This window comes from Falco biarmicus, chromosome 13, assembly GCF_023638135.1.
Source record: "Falco biarmicus isolate bFalBia1 chromosome 13, bFalBia1.pri, whole genome shotgun sequence".
Lineage (NCBI taxonomy): Eukaryota > Metazoa > Chordata > Aves > Falconiformes > Falconidae > Falco > Falco biarmicus.
This window is the reverse complement of record NC_079300.1, coordinates 17,230,172-17,251,934: the sequence shown is the minus strand read 5'-3', so window position 1 is coordinate 17,251,934 and position 21,763 is coordinate 17,230,172. Positions and strand designations below refer to the sequence as shown.

At 37.0% G+C, this 21,763-nt stretch overlaps 1 protein-coding gene across 1 annotated transcript in view; it reads right to left on the bottom strand.

Moving 5' to 3' along the window:
* SLC9A9 (solute carrier family 9 member A9) overlaps positions 1 to 21,763 on the bottom strand; it is a 208,888-nt gene that overhangs the window by 76,453 nt on the left and 110,672 nt on the right. Inside the window, 3 exon segments of the mRNA XM_056358878.1 lie at positions 10,674 to 10,827; positions 16,566 to 16,677; positions 18,477 to 18,590. Coding sequence (XP_056214853.1) covers positions 10,674 to 10,827; positions 16,566 to 16,677; positions 18,477 to 18,590 — 380 coding nt within the window.

Sequence of the window (21,763 nt, the reverse complement as noted above, 5' to 3'; positions counted from 1 at the left end):
TATAAACCTTGTTTAGTATCATTCAGGCAAAATGCTACGTTGAATAACTCTGAAAGATCAAATGCACACCTTATCTTAGCAGAAAAGTACCTTGCAAATAAATGACAGGCATTTCAGGAGATCACTGAGATTCATTACCTGGATGATTTCTCATTTTGAGATAGAAATGAAAGGAAATTATCCAATTTCTCTTTTTATAATAACAGCCAATACATTTAATGTCCAGTTTCATACTGCTGCTTGATTTATAGCATTTACCAGGCTAATCATGCTCTAGCTACTATAATAAAAGCAGCTATTATATTAACCCTTTCAGTGTGGGTGTGCCCCAAGAAGTGTTTTCTTTGCTCACAGGTAGTTTCATGTGTGATGCTGAACATCTCAGGGTTTGAAACAGAATGCATTTCCCTAGTATGTCTTTTGTGAGGAGCACCAGACCATTTCTTACTTCTTGTAGATACTACATATGCAGTATAGGTATACACACCCACAAATCCAGAACTGGTGGCCAATACCACCGGGCAAAGGGCAAGTACCACATCTAGCAATATTTCTGTATAAAAAAGATCTTTAACAAGGATCTAAACCAATATTTTAGTCTGTGCTACTATGGGAGATCAAAGGGAATGAAGTGATAAACCAGAATCTGATCTTATTGCTTTCTGTGACCTATGTCACAAGTAATCAATAGATTACTGTGCAAATTACTCAAATACTTAATCACAATGATCTCTAATGTGCTTGACCAAATTTGAAAATGCTGATAGTTATTTATAGTGGTTAAATGTCTTATAGCTGAAGCTAAAACTCTGCCTCGTCCTCTGCCTTTCTGGATCACTTGTTACCTGTCTACTAGTGGACCGAGTGACTGACAGCCATGCAGTTCCCTAAGTCAACCCTAACGTACTATTTTTCTGTTGTACCTGGAGTACTGTGGGAGCAAGGATGGAGTTTATCAGCAGAACTGTGTGTCTTGAAGATAACGCTCCTCTGATAATCATGGGACAGTGTTTTCTTTGAGCTGTTGTTTTAGACTGTCCATGAGCTCACACAAAAGCTTCCCTGTTAGTTTAGTTTCTTTTGAATAATTTTCAAGGTGTTCTTTGCAACTGCGAGACTTACCTTTTAAACAGCAATGTAGATTTTGTGACTTAAGAGTCTGCGCATAAATCAGTAATATCCTAATGCTGGGGGGAGCCTGGGGAGTCAGCAATGTCTCATGTATATGCAATTAGTGTTTGTTAGTGCAGGAACATTCAAACTATTGTTGGTATAAAAGATGCTAGGCAAAATGCTGTCCTTTAGATGTTCACAGGTGCTGATAGCTGGCCAACTAAGGACAGTAGTAATTTAAAGATAACTGCGGTGTTAGTTGTTAGACTTGTTACATGAAATTACAGGTGTTTCTGCATTTCAGAGGGTTTTGTTAAAATTTAAAAGATTTTACAGGCAAAGACAGCATGATCTCTGTTGAATATGTGTCTGGGTTAAAAGGAACTTAGTGACCTGAAGAGGTCTAGCTGAAATTGGCTCCCAACAGGAGTGTTTATTGCAGGATGATTTAAAATACTTACTGTACTATGGCTAAAGAGGAATATGACCCTGGAAACAGAGCAGCTTTGTTTATTGGAGCTATTTCTGTTACTGAGAGGGAATACCAGTTAGACTGATTATGAGTATTCTAAAAACAAAATAATAAACAGGACAGAGTGCACAGTAATATAACAGTGCTTAAAAATATACTGCCTTTAATTGAACTGTTTGTCTTTATGTTGTGGTCACTTGCAAATTACACTTGATGATACTTAGGCTGATGTTTCATTTTCAATAGTAAATCAACAGATCCTTCACTTTCACTAAACTGTTTTCCAGGACTCTAGAGGAAATATGACCCAAAGGAACACAGTTGTAGAAGAGAGATTGCGCCAAGGCCAAAACAAAACGTTTAATTAAATCTCCTTTTCTAAACTGACTCTCTTTCCTCTTGACAAATGGTGAAAGGAAAAGGTGTTCAAAGGAACACAACTGAAACAAGAAGGTTCATAATAATTTATAAGTACTGAATTATGGATCATCTGAAGATATGAACACATGCTTTTAGCTGTTACATTCTGAGCTGCTCAAGGACTAGCTATGTTTCAGGAGGGATAATCCTTGTGCGCCGATGTGAGGGTGAAAAAAGAGAACTAAGATGCCTTTACTCCTTACTCTGTAAGGAGATGTAATATCTCATGCTCTTCTCTATGTGCAGAACAGAATGCAGCAATGGAGTACAGTATTCTGATGAGGCTTTTCTATACCAGTGAAGAGGATCGCTCTTCCTCACCTCAGCTGACTGCAGCCTCTTTGCCTAGATCAGCTGTCAGGACACCATTCTTTCCAGTGCCAGTCACATCTCACCCCAGTAAGATTAGGGAAGGCATTGCTCCACTTAGCATTACGTGAAACTGTCTAAATTAAACTTTTCTAAGTGACTTAGGAGCTTCACCTCTGTTAAATTTCAGTGTGCTTGAAGTTTCTAAGCTGTTCCTGACTATAGGACTTTGCAATACAGTGTAGAACATATGTTTAAGACTTACTATTATTTGTTTTACAGTTTGGGAATTTATAGGAAATAGTTATTTTATCACTCTGAAGGTTTTAATACAGTTAGAAGAGTCTTAAGATTCTCACTACTTGTATTTACAGTAACAGTGTCTCAGGAGCTGAGGGGGCTCAGTCGCCTGCTGGGAAGGAATAAAAGTACAGTTTGCTCATAAAGCTCTGGGGCAGGAGGTTGTCAAGCATCTGCAAATGCTTTCAAGTCAGTTGAAGGCCAAGACCTATGTGACCTCTGCCTCAGTTTGCTGTGTTTGACCATCTTAAAGCTCCAAAGACAGGTGCTGCCTGTCCTTTGCCCATGCAGCACACTATTGCAGGTTGTGCCCCTCCTCAGTATGTGAAAGGCTTCTTCCTCTTTATTGGGTAAAGGTGCAGAACCCCAATCTGGATAGTGATGGAAGAAGCCTTATATGAAAGGAATCTCCTGTCAAGTTAAAGGGGAGCAGTTTCTGGTAATGGCTTGATCACTGAGTACAGGGTTGAGTAATACAGAATTCCAGCCTTGTGTATACTGCACAGCAGATGCTGCAAATCGAGGCTGATATGAAAATAATGAGTTTTAACATTGCTGATGTCTTTTCTAGGTCGCTTTTAAGCCAGTTTGCTATTGGCCAAAGACTTCTGTTTAGCAAACACTGGCATCAAGCATGGTAACAACATGAGTCCAGTTATATCACCACCTCTCCCATCAATCCCACTCATACTGATTTCTACAAATCTAGTCTTGAAGAAGATAATTTTCTTTTATAACTGATTTGATAAAGGAGAGTTAATAAAGATATCCAGATGCTACAACCATATAACAGCAAATCAGAATGTAACTGTGGCAGAACTCAGAAACAGGTACATTTTTAGTAAGAAAGACTTGTGTGTCATTATAAAAAAAGGAAGAAAATATCAATCTTTATAACTGGAAAAAATACAGTAATGTAGGCAACACTATCCACCTCGTCTAAACCAATCTGTTACTCCTTTGATTTAAAATGCATTCTTCTTTGCTCTTATGCTGTAGATAAGGAAGGTTCCTACTCAGCACCTCCTGTTCTGGAGCCCTGAGGCTCAGTCGTATTTTTACCACCATTTCAGCCTTTGAGATTTCTTACCACAACAGCTTTCTAAATGAGGCAGAACTCTTTCCAAAGCCCACAATATTATTGTGGCTTTTTTTTTTATTTTTAATTTGAAAGACCTCTTCTGGGAAGCAGAAAGAACAACTTTGGAAGCTTAAAGTACAGACCAGATCTGATCAAAGCTTCTTACTTGGCAGTTGGTGGGAGCTGCCACTGTGGCATTGCAAACTGTCCTTGTGCAGCATCTCCTTGAACACAGCTGAGCACAGGGAATACTACTATAGCATTTGGGAATAAAGAAAAGAATGTTTTTGTTACTGGAACTGCAGCAATATGATACTGGCTAAGGTCATGTTGTTAAGTTGCTCTAATCATAAAGTTTTGTCTTTCAGCAGTCTATAACCAGTTGATAAAGGGCTGGTATAAACACAGATTAACTCTACCAACCAATTCGCTTTTTTATAGACAGTCATGGTCACAGCATTTAGCCCCACTGCCCACCCACATCCCTGATGTGATATTCTGGTAAACATACGCACCACCTTTGTCTTTAATATTGCAGTAATGGATTAAAGTGTTGGGTACTGAATGAACCAAAATCTTGATTTCTTGAAAGAACAGCTTGTCCATGAAACATCTTTATTGTAAAGGGATATACTAGCATACTCAATGATGTCGAACTCTGCTGGCTTATGACTTTTGGGTGCTGATGTCTGCTGAATGGTCATTTCCTATTGTGTTCAGTGAATTTGCAATAGGTGAGAATTTAGGAGTCAGGAGTGTTTTGACCTTCCAAATTTACACTGTAATGCTGAATAATGTTATAATTTCATGTTTCAGATGTGATATATTCAAATGTTTTGGATACAGTCCTATGATGTTTCTTCCTTTTTCATTTAGAAAACAATGCTGTAGCCATACCACAAGGAAACCCCCACAAAAGAATCCAGTCTGTTTATGTTTTATGGTGGAACTTACAAAAGTGGAGCAACAAAAATCAGAATAAAACTGTGTAAAAAGTTTTTTAAAAAATTTACTTTGCCAAAATAGCAATGTAACATATTGCATAACAGTTGGTAATAAGTCCTCCAGTAGGTGTTTCTGTAACTTTCAGCCTGAGTTTTTACATTCTGTCAGTGTTATTCAATGCAGATTTATTGTCAAAATAGATACAGGTAGACCCCTATAGGGAGTATGTATTTGAGTTGGTTGAATGATTCGGTCTATGAAGAATAAATAGAAGGACCCTTGAGACAACTCTTTTTACTTTAGCGGCTTCATATCAATGATACAGTTATGTCTATATGTAATCTGGAAATGATTTTTCCTTTCAGTCATTACTGTAGATCTGGACTGGGCTGGGGGGTTACTGCATGCTTGACTCTTGCAAATGGCAGATTTTGGTTTTGTTTGTGCTGATAACAATATTGCTCCCAGTTTACCTGCACTCTACTCCTAGCCAGCCAGCACCATTTCCCATACACAACAGAAAAGAGTCTCCAGAGCAATGATATCCTATTTGCTTATGTACTTGTTTCAAAGAGATCTAAGGACTCTTAATTTGTAGGACATAAATCCTGTTCTCTTCCTGTTTCACACATTAGATTGGTTTTCCAGTTACGTTTTTTTACACTTGACTCATTTCTATGTGTTGTGTTCTCAGAGATTACTGACTTTGTTAAGTTCGGCTGTTTTTACGCTAGTGTAGTGTGAGTGAATGACCAGCTGCTGTTCACCATCAGAGACCTGGCTCCAGCAATGCAAAGAAAGTTTTGGAACTGTATAACCTTGACATTTTTAGGTTTAGTTTTGCCTGGATGGGCAAAGAGAAATATCTGTCTGTAGTTATAAAGATGGAATCTGAACAGTGAAAAAAATAAGCAAAGCTCTGGGAAATCTCCGGAGGTGAATCTGAAGGTTTGGGTCAATTAGAAATTAGGGAAAGCAATAGCTGAATTTTAGAAGAATAATTTGTTTTGATTATTTTAATTTCCTAGGTTGGTGTTTTCTCATAGAAAAGTGCAATGAAGAAATGCTCTTGCTGAGAATCTAAGTTTGGACAGCCTTGGTCATCCCCAGAAAAAGTGGTACACCAGGCATCTGGCATTAGTATTTAGAGAAAGTTAGAGGTCTGGAAGTGAAGTTTTATGTGAACTAGAGCTGGCATCTTTTTAAGGGCAGCCAGGCACATAGATATAGCCAGTTTCTAAAGTACATATCAAAGGCAATGGTCAGATAGGCACAGTATTCAAAGTTACTATTCGATGCTGCTTAGTGTTTATTTAGGATATGGAATAAAAGTCTCATTATTCACTGAAGAACTGTTGCAAAGAGATGTACAAAGAGTCTGGAAATCCCCTGACAAACATTTATAAAGGAGGTGATGATAAACACGCAGGACCTAATACCTAGCATAGGACATGTTTTATTAATAGCTTTGTATTTTTGCTCTGCCTGTCAGGAGAATCCTTTATCCCCAAACTTCTCATTGCAGTTTTACTGTAATATGTAGCTCTCTATTTTTAATCAGAGTTTGGGGAATGAAGGGAGATATATATCCGAAAGTATTAGCAGGTAATACTCAACATCTCTGAAGGCACATTTGTTGCATACTTCAGTTTGACTGTGAACTGATGCTTAAATGGCTATCTTTGTTTAACTGTTGATGTATCGTGATATTATTCTCATACGTGGATGCAGACTTACTAATTGTCTGCCAAGAGCAGTATATTGTAGTCCTTTCTCATGGGGAGTAAAGGCAATTTTTTCTAGTTATAGGTCTCAGATAAGCCAAAAGACAACGTATTATTTAGGAACATGGTACAACAAATTCTGCTCTCAGAATGCCAGCTGATAACACTGTTATGGACTGCGCATATGACACTTTGCTCAGAAATATGTTACTGTGCCAAAGAACTGGGAACATCTAAATAGGACCTGATTTTCCAAAAGGGAACACTCAATACTTCCCGAAATGCAGAGCTTCAGGTATCTAAAACAGGAGACGGTTAAAATAAGACATTTCTGAAAATGTATGTCTCATTCTTTTAAAACAAAGTTAAAAATATTCAGACTTTTTCAAGAATTTTAAGACTCATTTTGAAGGTTACTCTGTATAGGTAAATATACTAGTAAAATAATGAGAATAATTGGCATGGATTTCTTTTAAAATTGTATTTTGACGTATAGACACATGCAGACAACAATTCTTCCATTAGAAGGTCACATTTACGAGGCTTTAAGAGCCTTTCTTGGATTCAAGCTATAGTTTAAGTAGGAGCATATGTTTTGATGTAATTTGTTTGTTAAATGAAGGGACCTAGAACTGTGAACATTAATAAACATTAATAAACTTGGGTGAACTCCTGGGATCTATTTAAGCTTCCTTTTATAAGCTGGCCTCTGCAACCTTGTGAGAGAGTTGAGTGATATTGCTGCATTGAATGGGAGATGGAAATGGGGCCTTTTCAATAGCACATGGTTAGTTTTGATAATACATCTTATTGTTTGTTTTGGCAACAGTTTGCAAGGGTTGTATAAGCCATACATATTACTGAAATAAATCAGTTGGTAGTTATCTATGAGGACACATCTTCATCTTTTCTCTAAAAATAGTGACATATTATATTTACATTAAATTGAATTTTAAATGACAAAAAAGAAGATCTGATGCTGTTGCTGTGAGGAAAGATGGAAGATCATGAAAATTCCAGTTATGGGAAAAAAGATTGACTTTTCAGAAAACTATTACTGTTATTATTTTTAAATTGTCATTGTTCTACCCTCATACTCTGTTGATATATGAGGCAGTGTAAATTATGGAGAGTGCAATAAATCATTGAAACATAGTATAATATGTAGACGGCAATATACAACAAGGTGGCTGTACAGATCTTGAATGCTGTCTTTTACCTTAACTAACACTGTAATGCATTATGGTAAATGGTAAATATATTAGTGTTAGTTATTGGTGATTTATGTTATTTTTACATATCTTCAACTTAATGGATGGTAGATGTATTTACGTTTTAAAACCAAAATGTGAATAAGTTGGTTTGTAACATACACACTCAAGTACTTATCTCTAGGATAAGGCTGACTTGATCAACCCTGAGAAGCTGATTGTTGCATATCCTGAACTACCGATAGGAACTGTGGCGTATTCCATGTTAGCTAGAATGGGCACAAATTAAAAAACATGTGAATAAGATTCAATTAATCCAAGTAGTATCAGAAATAACATGTTCCTCTCTGTCATCCTTTTTAATGCCTCCTCTTCAATTAAATAATTACCTGCTAGATACTCATATTATGATGAAATAGTAAATTGGCAAAAAAGCACGCTCAGCTTTAGACTGTTATTTGCTTGAACCACTGTATTTTTGACCATTCCTGTCTCCTGAGAAGGTTTACCTATACAGCAACTTGTAGCATATGTAGGGAAACGCAGTGTGGTCACTGTGACCTTAACACAGCCGTTCATATATTTTCCATTTCCTGTAAGTACTTAATTTTTATAAGGTGAATAACTTTATTTCTACTTGTTTAGATTAACTGATCTAGCACTGTGCTTTGGAGTGAACAGCAGTGGTAAATCTGGCTCCTTAAATCACTGGGAATCACACAGAAGTGATTTCAAACTGCCCTGGGATGGTGCCTGATGTAAGTTCACACCAACTGAACACTTCGGGGGTAGTCTGAGACTAGTCTCCTCTGCTGTACTTACAGACATAGTTGCAGCATTTCACTGGCTTCATCCCTTTGTTCTGTAATGGGTGACATCCTAACCCATTCCAATGAATCTCTTTGCAGACAACCATACAAACTCATAGAACACTTTCTCTTGGCTTTGTGAGGAGAACCCTCCAAACTAGCATGAAAAATGCAATCTCTTCCTTCTAGTTTCATATATAAAAATAGTGGGGATAGATGCATCTCAAAATTGCCATTGGCACAGGTGCAGGCATACTGGGGCTAGTACACCAAGCAAGGTGGTGTTGGAGCAGCCCCATAACTCCCGCAGCAAACCCAGGTTTGCTAGAATCCATACAAGTATCAACTGGCATGAACTACCACCACCTTTAAATACAAATACGTAGCAAGTGTACTTAAGACTAAGATGACAAATGCTGGTAGCTAAGGACAAAATTCCATGTTGAGGTGTAATAAATTATAAAGACAATTAAATATTTTCAGTAGAAACAGAAATCAGAGTCTCAAGATAGACCTGTTTAATTACAAATGTATTTAAAGTATTATCTTAGTTTGACCACACTCATAATTTATGAAGCTGTATGTTCTGATGTCAAGAAATTAAGTGGGAATTGCGAACCCAATAGCTTTATAGTAAGAAAATCTATATCCCAGTTACAAAATGAAATTATTTGATTGGTAAATCTGCCTGGCAGACCTGCTGGGATTCAGAGGAGATACTCAAAGTGATGAGCATTTCAGACCAATAATGACTGTCTACTTTCAGCATCTTTGGCAAAATCTATTGTACAGGTGGGTAAAGAAAGAAGCACCTGCTTGCATTAAAAGGTATAAATATGAGTCAGCCCCTCACCTGTGCTCTTGTGGGTCTTCCTACCTCTGGGTAGTACTAAGTAGCAGAAGAAATACCATTGCATCCAATTAAATTGCTTGTGTTGCTGAAAGCACTTGACAATGTTCCTTTAAAAATTACCTAGACCAGGCCAGGTATCTAGTGACCTAAGTCCTTAGGCTAGACACGTGACTGCTGCCCAACCCCTTTTTCCCTTACTATATACTTAAAATTATTCCTTAATCTCCTATTATAGTAATACAAATGGATTTGGTACACAAGATGTAATAATAACCCTTCTCACCCGCATTTCTGTTGCTGTATAGAGCATCTCTATTGCTGACTGACAGTGAAAAAGTGGCAAATCTCAGAAAGATGGCTGATAGCGGCAGAGTATATCCAAACTGTAATGAACTTGACTGACATTATGGAATGTAAGAGAGATGTCATGAAAAAGAATCAAACTGTCATAAAAATAGAATCCCTCCACATTGCATATGGATTTCCTGCATTTTATGTTTATACAGTACACTTGTATGCTAGTCCTTATTTTGCCTGCAAGCTTTTATCTGTGCTCTTTGTTGAAGATTCAATTTAGTTATCTTCAGCAGTTATTTTATAGCAACTGTCTGTCATGAAGGCTTGTTAATCAGATATAATTTTGTAAACAAGGAAAGTATATGCTGTATATAGAATAAATGATTAGGAATTGTGAATTGCAAGCCTATCTTGATACTCAGGTTTTCTTTGGAGACCTTATGAACCGTGGCAGTGAGATCTAAATGGATTATGAGGTAGCCAGAACTCAGTAATGGCATTACACTCTTATTGCTAAAAGCAAGGTTTCAAAAAAGCACTCTTGGCAGGACACTACATTTAAATTAGATGCTCTTTATTTCAGCTTTCTATTTCCCTCTCTTTTCTCATTTAACCTCCCTTGTCATTCATTGCTTTTTGTGAATACAAGTGACTACAAAGTAATTTAAAAAATAATATAGTGAAGAGGCTTATATAAAATGATGCATAATAAATTAATGGCTGAATGATACACCAGTGCAGGTAGGTTTTTCTAGTATATTCACATTATAATCAGAAATACATTATTTATGACATGTTTGTGTAATAAATACACATTTTTAGATGAGGGCAAAATCTGCTTTTACAGCTCTTTCTTCAACAGCGAGAAGGACACTAACATTTATTCATAGTGTTTAAAAGGAACAGTAGTGAAACAAACTCTTAGGAAATAAGGATGGGTCTGACCTAGGTCCAGACTTGGGAAGAACCTGTTCCTTGTGGTCTGGAGCCTCTACCAGGTAGCCAAATACTTCCTTTGTGCTTGTGAAATTCCATTAAAAAGCATATAAATAAGCCTTAGAAAGCTGCAGGAATTTAGTGATTGATCTGTAGTGATTGCATTCTATTTTGTTAGTTATTATTTTAAAGAGAATACTAACCTGATTTGAAGCCATGTAAGCATTGGTGTTGTGCCCCCACCAAATACCCAGACTGTGAAAAATACGATCAGCAGTGCTGTTGTAAACATCATTTGTTTGGGCTGGGACTTTGTGTCTCGAATAGCCAATGCGAATGCTATTGCACCACGTAAACCTGGAAAAAAAAGGACAATGATGAACTTAATGTGATGGAGAAACAGAATTTTAGTCTTTTCCACCCGGACCCAATTCCAAGGGCAGAGGAAGTTTTCAGTCCATGGCCATACTTATAAAATGCTGAATTGTGCTAATTGAAAGGATGGTGTTTAATGCATTGTGAGCAACTTTGCAGCAGTGGACAACGAAACTACTCTCATATTCACATAATATTTACACGTTTGTTTTACATCCACTGTATTCTCTGTCTTGAATAATTGCAAATTAAATAGTAATCTGGACTTTATGATTCTCAAAACAAAAATTTATTCCTTGTGTTGTTTTACTGACTTCAGTAGGACTACTCATGAAATTAGGTGCAAGTGAGAACAAGGGTTGGTATTAAAACCTGTACCCATATAGGCTACCTATTTCTTGCTTGAAAAAATAGAAAAATTCTTTCAAATGCCTTTAAAATCTTTCAATGTGATAAGACCAGTCAAAAATAACCATGACTTAAAACCAATGGATAGTTTTTAAAAGATGAGTTTAAGTATCTGAAAAGGGGGATGTAAAATAATGTAAATTTAGACACTGGCACAGGTTGCTCAGAGCAGCTGTGGGTGGATTCCCCAGCCCTGGCAGTGCTCCAGGCCAGGCTGGACAGGGCTTTGAGCAACCTGGTCTAGTGGAAGATGTCCCTGCCCATGGCAGGGCGTTGGAACTAAATGATCTTTAAGGTTCCTTGCAACCCAAACCATTCTATAATTCTATGATTTTCAGCTCTTGGTGTGCTTGAAAAATTATAATAGTTGTAAAATTATACACCTACAGAGACTGAATAAACAAAAACTTACAAATATGGAGAAAACAGCTAACTGTGAGTTTAAAAAAGCCCCACAGGTAGTAATAAGCTAACTAAATAGGTCTTCATAGAGTGACACTTTTAAAAAAAGAGGGGAGAAATAGCCTGCTAGTGTCTCCAGCCCTCTGAATGCATAGTACAAATAATATTCTGTATTTTCCAATGCTTTTTATTTATAAATTTAAATTTAATTCATTGTTTTCTTAAAAAAAAATTCCACAAAATAAGTGTAGAGAGCAAAGCCATTACATGTATGCAATACACGCTGAATCCAAAAAGTACTTTGCAAGTACAGAGATGCTAAATATAATAATTAAACCTCTTGTAAGGCACTGATGGTCTATACAGAATCATTTAATCAACTGCTAAATGCAGCTATTTTTGGAGTAGAACTTCAAACTTCTTTAAGATTATATAGCTAGAATATGAATTTTTTGGTATAGAAAATGGACAGTTTATCTAGAGAACAACACAAAGCCATTTCTGCAAGGAAGTACCGGACTGTAGTTACACTAGCTGAAAATGGTCAGTGGCAGCAGGTTTAAAATCTCTGTTTTTATGAAAATAATACTGCAGTCGACAAGTGGGCTTGTCCTTGACTTTGCTTTTATGTAAGAGACATCTCTAAGGATGTACATGCTTTACTGCTTTCTTATGGAAAAAAACTATCAGCTCATTTTAAACAGGTATCTGAGGAGTGAATGAATCACTATTGAAATGGTCTTTTTCCAGTGGTTATAGTGGTAATGCTAGATGACTAGCCCAGATTAAATGCTTAAATTACTGGTGGCTGCATTCTTGTGGAAAACAATGCTGCTTTCCACAACCAAATCATAATGGTACATGCAATATTAAATCTAGAACATCTCTTTTGGTAAGACAGAATATAAAAAAAAAAGTTAATTAATATGTCATTAAGACTCTACTTCTTGAGTGGTGGACTGGGTATTTCTTCAGCTTAGAGAAACAGTGAGTGTCTTCATTGCATTTTTCATTTATAAAAGGCTCAACGTGGTCTGTAAGAGCTAATTCAGTTTCAACTAAACCCATGTCTAAAGTAAAATAAATATTCAAGCAAAACATTTGCTTCCGACTAAAGCAGTGGGAAGCAGATGAATATAACCTGAAATGTACACTCAATAAGAAGCAAGGAACACTATTGCATATATCAAAATACATTCCAGGCAACAACAAAACAAAGGAAATTTTAAGAGCTTCAGAAAATGGTAAGATGCTGAAACAAACTGAAGATAAGGCAGGTTAGGTTTTCTGTGATACCTCAGGGAAAAATACTAACAAAACACAATGGAATTATTGGCTCCAATGGACATTGATACTTCAGCGACACCTGGGTGAGAGTGGCGTGGTGGAAGGAAAATGGTCTGATGCACTGCTAACAGAGATCCTCTCCCCTCATCTTTCAGAGATGCCACACTGACAGCAGCTCCAGATCTGTGCTGTGATCTATTGATCCTTTGGGCTCTATCACAGATTTTCTGCCAGATTTTTCTGCTAGCTGTGCCAGCCATTAGGGACTCATCTTTAAGAGATATTCTTTAATGTGTCAAGGCCTCCAAAGAAAAGCGCTTCCAGGGTTAAACTTCCGAGACCCACAGAACAGAACAGGTGTGTCCTATTGGGCTGTTCTCCATCCTTTGCTCATACTCCACAAACACAGATCTCTGAACCCATCCCTCTGAAGAGCCTTTGAGGGCAGTAGTGTTTGTGGATAGCATGGAGAGAATCAGCCAGGAAAGGAGACATTCTGTATGTAGATCTGGTGTTTTGGTTTCAACTGTAGTTCTCTGCTCTTTTCTTCCTTGCTTTCTTCTCTCTTTAGCAGATTTGGTTTTGTATCTGTTTCCTTGGAAAAGTTCACTTTGACACTTCCCACCACCATGTATGTACGAGTGTGCAGATGTAAATGCCTGCACAACAGCTGCCTGTACACAGGCATTCTTTATCATTTTTCTTCTGCATTTATGTTCCACCCTTTCAGACTCTACTGCTACTGTAATGCCTAATATTAAGAGCAACCACCCCTGTAGCCCTCTGTCCCACAAGCCTCTCGCTGATTTACATGGTGTAGAGAAGAAGCACAGTAAAACGTAAATAAAGATATTGTAAGAAGAGTGGAAGATGCAGTACTGTATCTGTTAAATAGTCCCCTCCTGGTCATGTGGCAGTGATGCCCAAATATCAGATTTGTTATTGCCGTTAATAAGTCTATCTGGATCCATTTAGTTTCCTTCCCTTTTAAGTTTACTGCCATTTAAAGGCATTATAACAGGGTCTGAACTGAAAGGAGGCATTTTGCATTTAGCGTAGACCACTAGTGTACAGTGATAGCTCCCTTACAATTTAAGTCCTTGAAATACTTGTTTTTCACATGAGCAGAGGCTGCTGGCCTGCTCCGTTTTAGCTGATGTTGAACTTGATTTGAGAAGCTCAGGCTTATTTATACGAAGAGTAATTTAGTTTTGATTTACAATAGAATATTATCAGCAATCATGATTAAACGTAGTTGTAAAAGTGAATTTATCCTCTGTAATGTGTTGTTAGCGTGGCAGAAGCAGATGAAGAATGTAATAAATCAATATGCTACATAATCCACTTCCAAGTCTAACTCTTTTACCTTTACTAAAGTATATTAATACTCCTCAGAAAGTATAATTTAATGACTTCAGTAGATTTCTTTGCAGAGAAAGGTATACTCAAATTCTAATTTACAATGTACTTGCCTGACCTTAATTGCTTTTTTCAGACTTTGAAATTCATGGTGATTATGGCAGTAAAACTCAGTAAAGCAAGCAGTAAATGTTTGGTACATCTGGTAATGATATGACGGAAAACAAAACTAACTCAAAATTAATTGTTCATTGTGTTCACACATCATGAGTGTGTGATGCTGCGGTGAATGAAGCCCAGTTTAACCTCTGTGATTGACTAGAACCTGATGCTATATCAGAATATTGCTGCTGATCTCGTGTAGGCAAAAATCACCTTCCTCCAAATGCAAATTCAATGCCTTGTTTCCTCATATCAGAAATATGTTTCTCTTGTGGCAGTTATTGCCTTTGTTTATCACTATATACAGTATGATCAGTTTATAGTAAGTAAGAATGCTACTAGTAAATAAGCACAAATCTTAGTGCATATTAATAAGTACAATTACACAGAAAATCCATGTATCTGAAGTGTTCTGTGAAGTGTGAAGATGCTGGCATTGTAAGAGGCAGTCAGTCTTTATTGCTCTACTTGCAGATGATGCCATTTACTTTTTTTAAGGTTGTAAAGACATTTTTCTCCACAAAATACAGTGTTTCTTCGAATACAGTTAAATTACTTTTCTGAGCATTTTAACATTTACATTTTACAAGTTTTCAATACTACTATTTTCAGTTCTCAGCTGCCAGATTGTACTGGAAAGCTAACGTGTGAGTGTGAGTTCTCACATTCAGTTGTTGGCTGCAGGCTACTTTCTGCTCCTAGTTCTGTGCAGAAGAAACTTGCCTGGAGAGAAAATGAGGACAGAAGTGTTGAAGGATAAGATATATTTTAGAAGATTTTTTAATTCTATACTTTATCTGATGAAATATGAAAGCAAAAATGGAACCCAAACCCCAGATAATTAGTGATATGAAGCTATTTTTCATGCCGTTGTTTAGTTGACCACCTGCTAGCTAGAGTGATCTACATATGCATCTTAACGGCTAACGATTGTAGGTGAGTAGGCGGTCTGAAAGCCGGTTCCTAATGGATATATGTCATCATCTCTCACTACAGTCTAGCTGGTATTAACTGACATTTTCAGTGGCAGCTTTTAGCAGAAGGATTGAATGGATATAGAAATGAACTGCTGTGTTGCTCTCTAGGGAGATGGAATTACACAGGCATAAATGAGGCACCCTGATGTGGAGTACTGATGAGGGAGCTTGAAGTGTGGTGCATTGTATTTTACATGTTATCTGGCTAAATAGATCAGTGTACATCAAGGCTGTCAATCAAAAACTTTTCTCCATAAAAATTTGCAATAGGTTTCTGTAGAAAAAGTAGGAAAATTAAGAAAAAAAAAAAAAGTGTTGACTTTCTAATTATAGAAAATTATTTCATAAAAGGCATTGGGGGATCTGTGTTTCTGTCTCTTACTGAAAAAGTGTTCTTAGTTTATAAGTGAGTTTTTCCTAACTAGCACCAGAAAGACAAGTAGAAGTATTTCTAGCTTGTGCAAGTCCAAAAATACAGAACCCAGCTGAGATCTTAACAGTTCAGGGGATGATGTACAAATCGGAGTAGAACAGGGCTCCCTCTTCTGGATTTTTTTTTTCTTTTAACATTTTAAAATTAACCAGAGTTAAAACTAATAAAATCTGAATTTGGAAAATGAAGTAGTCAAAAATCAGGCTGGAATATATATAAAAATGTCTGTGGTATGGAGGTCTCCTATTTTCACGTTTCAAACTAAAACTGATCCTGAAGTAAAGCAACGGCCAAAGATAGTGTCTGATTTGAGTATCGGTACTAACACCTTCAAAGTTGGGTATCTATTTGCTGGTATGTAAAACATGCTGTCAGGTATACTACAGGCACCTCTAAACCAACACAACATACGAACATGATATTCCCAAACTATGGAAGTGTAGACAGATGTGGGACAATGGGTTGAAAGACTGGCTTCCTGGGTGGTAGGTTTCCAGAACGTTAATTAAAATAGGCCCAGAGCACAGTGAAGTTGATGATAATACATTAATTTGCTTCAGTAGCTTTGAAGAGACTACCTTGAGTTTGAAGGTAATGACTTCTTTGTGATAGATGTGGCTTTTTCTCGTGATAGATGAATATCTTTGTCAATTGTTAAATATGGACAGAAAAAATATCAAAATAGCACTTACCTGAAAACATCATCATGTGCTGAAAGTTCCTGGGAATCTTTTGTTTTCGACCCAAATTCAAAAGGAATGAAAGTGGGTATATGTTGCAAGCTCTTGCTACAAAAACTGCCACCTAGAAGGTTAGATGCTAAGGAAAATGGTGGAGGAACTACTGACATAACCGGTTATCTTAAAGCCAATATTTCTCCAAAGTTATTTTAAAAGAGTAATTAAAATGAATATGAGATTACTTCATATTTTACATGTCAGATCCTTCTGGTTCCAATTTCATTATAAAACTGTGCAGTGACAGAGATTGTCTTCCCCAGACCTCCTGGTTTTATGTTCATCGTTACACATCCCACTTTAATCACTCTGCTTTTACTCATCATATTTGTATCACACGTGGCTTCATCTTCAGCCCTTCAGTAAAATGCCCACCATCAATTGCAGAGATGGCATTATCTCCTTGAGCAGCAATTTGCAAAGAATAAATGCACTTTTGGACATGATTATTACTTTCCTATTTCCTGACAATTCATATTGTCTATATCCAGCACACTTTGCTTTTTTTTTTTTTTTTTTTTTTTTCTTCTTTCCCTTTTTCTATGGAGATTTTTTGAAAGGAGTTCTTTATTACTTCTCTGTGGAACGATCACAAAAGTTGCCTTAATTAGAAACATGAGGCTATTTCAGATTAAAAAAAAAAAAAAAAAAAGAGCTCCTTATACATGCTTTTAGCAGGTTCCACCCTCCCCTTGTCTTGTGACTCTTAGGACTCAATTACAGCACTCTTAGTCTGACACATGCTGTGGACTGTAGAACAGATGAAGTACTCGAGTGGCAACATCTGTATGCATCATATCTGCTGGGCCAAGAGCTGCTTAAAGCTCCTATGGACATAGGACAAGATGCATTAGCAGTGGTTACTTCTCATGCTCTGTGCTCAGCTGTCCAGCGCAACCCTGTTCAAGTCTGTTGGCTCTTAGTGAGAAGAAACAATAAAGCCAGGTCCCTGCAGTGCTCTACAGCACCGTCCCCATCTGGGGTGCTGAGCGCTGCTCCCATGTTCAACTGCCTTCCCACGTGAGGAGTGCAGGACACAGGATTGTACTTGCCTCGTGGTGGTGGGGTGCAACCCAACCTGCAGCCAAGGGAGGAGCGGTGAAGTTGTTATTATTCCTTTGGAAATTACATGAAAAAATTACTGCCAGTAAACAGTAGGATTCCAACTTTCAAAGCTGTTAGATTTCATCAGGAGGCGATAAGCAAAGGGCTGCTGCTCTGAGCCAAAAAACCCATTGTGGAAATTATCAGCGTGAAAAGAATCTATGCCACTGTACAAGAAAGTAACAGATTTTTTGAGAAACCATGGCAGAATTAAAGACACAGACTCTTTTTCTTACCAGTCTCTTAGGCCCATGATGTTGTAAATAAATTCACATACACTAGAGATATCAAATACAAAGAATGAAAAAATTCAGCAAGGCAGAACTGTTTGTGTTTTAAGGACTTAATCATTTAAGTAGCTTTGGGGAAATTCTGCTTATGGCACACATCTGCCTGGAAGTGGCTTTGTGGATCTGCGCTGGCTCTGGACAGGCAAAAAGATTTTGTGTGCCTGTACCTGTCCCCACAGATGTGTCCCACTACACATCCCGATTTCCCACCCTACTTGTAAACCAGTGGTAAAAGTTACCCAGCTGGTTTAAAGCTGTTTGCCTTGTAGCAGATCTTTTAAACAGCAGCTATCAAAAGCCCATGTACTTACATGCATTGAGCTAGTTATTGAGATATATGTAATAAAGACGATTGCCTCTGGACTTGACAAAGAATTGATTTAGGATTTAAGGAACCGAGTGATTTTCTTGTTATTTTTTCCCACATTGAGCACGCATGTACATAGACATAGTTCTTTAAAGCAAAGGATACAAATGCACCAAATATGAAGAGAGGACTGAAGATATGATTTTGAAATGTGAATAGTGCGAGTCCCATGTAACAGAAGATGACATTCTCAGCCAAAAAATTCATGAACTCGAACAACTTAAACAAGAGAGAAAGAACATAATTATGACTCATGTCTGTAACTAACTATTGTTTATCACCAGGTTCTCTTGGAATACAGAACTGTTCACATGAAAGGAACACAAATCACACCTTTCGTAAGGGTGGATTTTAAAACCATCTAATTTTCTATACATTATATGCGGTGTCTTTCAGCTTTAAAATTCATAGTTGCTTGCATATTTTTCTCTGATTTGTGTATGAAAACTTGATATGGACAACTGAATAAAATACATAAACAGCAAGTAAGTTATACAAGCTCCAGTGCAAACTGAAGGGAAGCTGAGGGAATTTAACTTCATTGTTTACACAGGTGAGCCTGGGAAACTCACCTCCTGGGAAAATCTGTGCTCCAGATTACACAGGTGATTATGCGTAATACTGGATGGGGTACGGGTGCACCAATGCCAAGAGAGAAAAAAAATAATTTCCTAAATGGACTTTTAAGAACCTGTGCCTTTAAAATATAACATGATCTTTTTTATTACCACAAATATTATCCTGCAGATGAAGACTTTTATTACACTGTATGGACATCAATATCAATTACTCATTTCAAACCAAACTATTTAAAATATCATTTAAACGTATTATAAAATGAGCTTAAAATACGTGATTACGGTAGGATTTCTTCTGTGAAAAAACAAGCAAAGCCAAAATATCCGTCTGCCTTGAGGGGATGTTCTTGATTGCATTTTCAGCTGATTATATAAAAACTAATAAAAGAAATTTTCATATCCACATCTGGAAAAAATAAATCATTGCTGCCAAATAACTAGAGAGGAGAGAAAAAGAGGTCTTTTCACTTCTGAAAGTAACTTTTGGGCTCCAGAGGCTACACTAACAAATCCTGATGCAGAACTGGGGCCGAAGTTTGTCAATCTGTCTACAGCCAGTCATACATCATTATCCTGAATGTTACTGTGGAGATACTTTATTCATCCTCAATGGGCTTATGTATTTTTTGTAACATGTTTGTGTTTCTAAAAATAAATATCCAATAACAGTCACTAAGATCTAACAAAGGAAAAATGAGACTTGTCAGAATCATTATTTAAAAGAAATTTCAGAGGCAAAATGGTATAAAACCCAGTAGTATACGGGAAGATATTTCGGACCCATGGCAGCACCATCAGTTATCCCGAGCGCACGTCCCATAGCCCCCGTTTTGTGCTGCAATGCTGAACAACATGAAAACAAACACAAGAAATATTTGCAAGTTAGTAGACTTAAACTATTTAACTTAAATTTAAATGAGAGAAACCAATTGTCAGAAAACCTCTAAGTATGGAATCTTGCAACCCACAGAAATTATTATGGTAAATCTTTCAATTTTGGGAGCAAACATTATCCCACTTCTTCATGGGAATATCTGATGCATTTTTCTAATTCTTTAAACAATGTATCAGGAGCGTTGTGACAGGACCTACATATATATGTATATAGAGATATATATATGTGTATACGTAAAAAATCTTTTGATGGAAGGGTACTGCTATGAGGAGCCACAACTCCAGACTTTAGTTGTTGGGGTAAGATAAAGGTGCTCCAGAGGTTTTAAGGCTGGATGATACTTCACTCTTCATTTAAGGAATCTCATTCAAGACTTAGAGAAATGTAAAGTAGATCTACTATTACTGCATTTTAGAAACACAGTTTCTGAAACTGATTTTCCAAACTTATTGTTGACATACTTTTTTTTTGAAGGAAAACAGATTTTGCTATTTCATTGCTTTTGCTGTGTATTCCTTCTCAATAATCTTCAGCAGTAAATTAAGGATTTTACTCTTGCCTGAAGTGCTTTCATGACATTACTGCTTTTAAACTTCTCACCCCTTGTCTCCAGCAACCTGGTTGAGATGCAAATGTACTACTTATTTCTTGTAAATTCAGTTTAGTGCATATTTTACATTTCCCTGTAACTTTACCTCTTTTTCTGGCTATGTGCATCCTGTTTTCTTCCTACTTCAATGCAGCTTCAAACCTCCAGAATAATTTCACTAAGTGATTCTTAAAGAGAAAATCCCTAATTCTTGACTGTGGTTCCAATCGACGTGAACAATATATACTTACTTCACTCACTGTGCCAATGTTTTCTGTGCAACCAGCATAAGCCTATTAGTTTTTTTAGCCTATAGTTACAGTGTATGTAGCAGTTAGCCATGTCATCTAAGTCAGGTACGTGCAACACTGATGACATGGCTATCTGTTGCAGTACTTGAATCATATTGCTGGATGTTAACTTTTTGTTTGCAAGAGCAAATACAATTCAAATAGTATTTTTTTCCCTCTGTGAATTTTGGCGCTGAACTATGCTGCTTCCCCCCTCTGCCCCTTATCTCTACTTTTTTTGTATTTTGACCTTCCACTACCAGAGCACTGCCTACCTGCTAGAAGATTAAATCCAGATTAGTTTCCTTCCTTTGCATACCAAAAATCCAGGTGCTATTTCAATAGCTAATTTAGAGTAAGCTTCTTCCTATTCCAGACACAGCCACAATATGGTCTCTTATGAAAGATTCAGCTTCTTAGAATGGTAGAACTAGCTCATTAGCCTCATTCGATCTTCTGTATTCACCATATAGTTTGCTCTCTCTTTTAAAAAGTATATAACTCACACAACACATTTATTCATGGAGTGCGACCTATTCTAAATTCTCACCCTGAGCTGACAACAAAATATTAAAAAATGTCAACTGCTTCAGAACTAGCTATTGTCATAAAAGAAGTGATATCTGAATGCTTTTGCCGGGAACATGATGCTTGTAGATATAACACAAAATTTATCCACTGTCCTCTAGACTTCACTTTTATTCCTGTATTCAGCATAGTATTATTTTCAGTTTGGTTTTTTTTTAACTTCTGTGTTTTGTTCAACAGTAATACAGAGCCCTTGGAGATACATTAAGCACTCAACTGTCAGCGTTGTGCAATAGAAATCCGATCAGAACAAAACAAGTTATTCTATAAAGAGATTTTCTGAAAACCATGTTAAGAAACAGCTTCCATAGAAGCATTTCCCCAAATTGTCATGCCTTTCACACAAACATTTCTGTCATTATTTTAAAGATAGGATGTCGAGACCTTTTGATGAGAAGCAGAGGAATAGGAGGAATAAGTTTTTATCCGGAATGTATAATTTCCTGGGACAC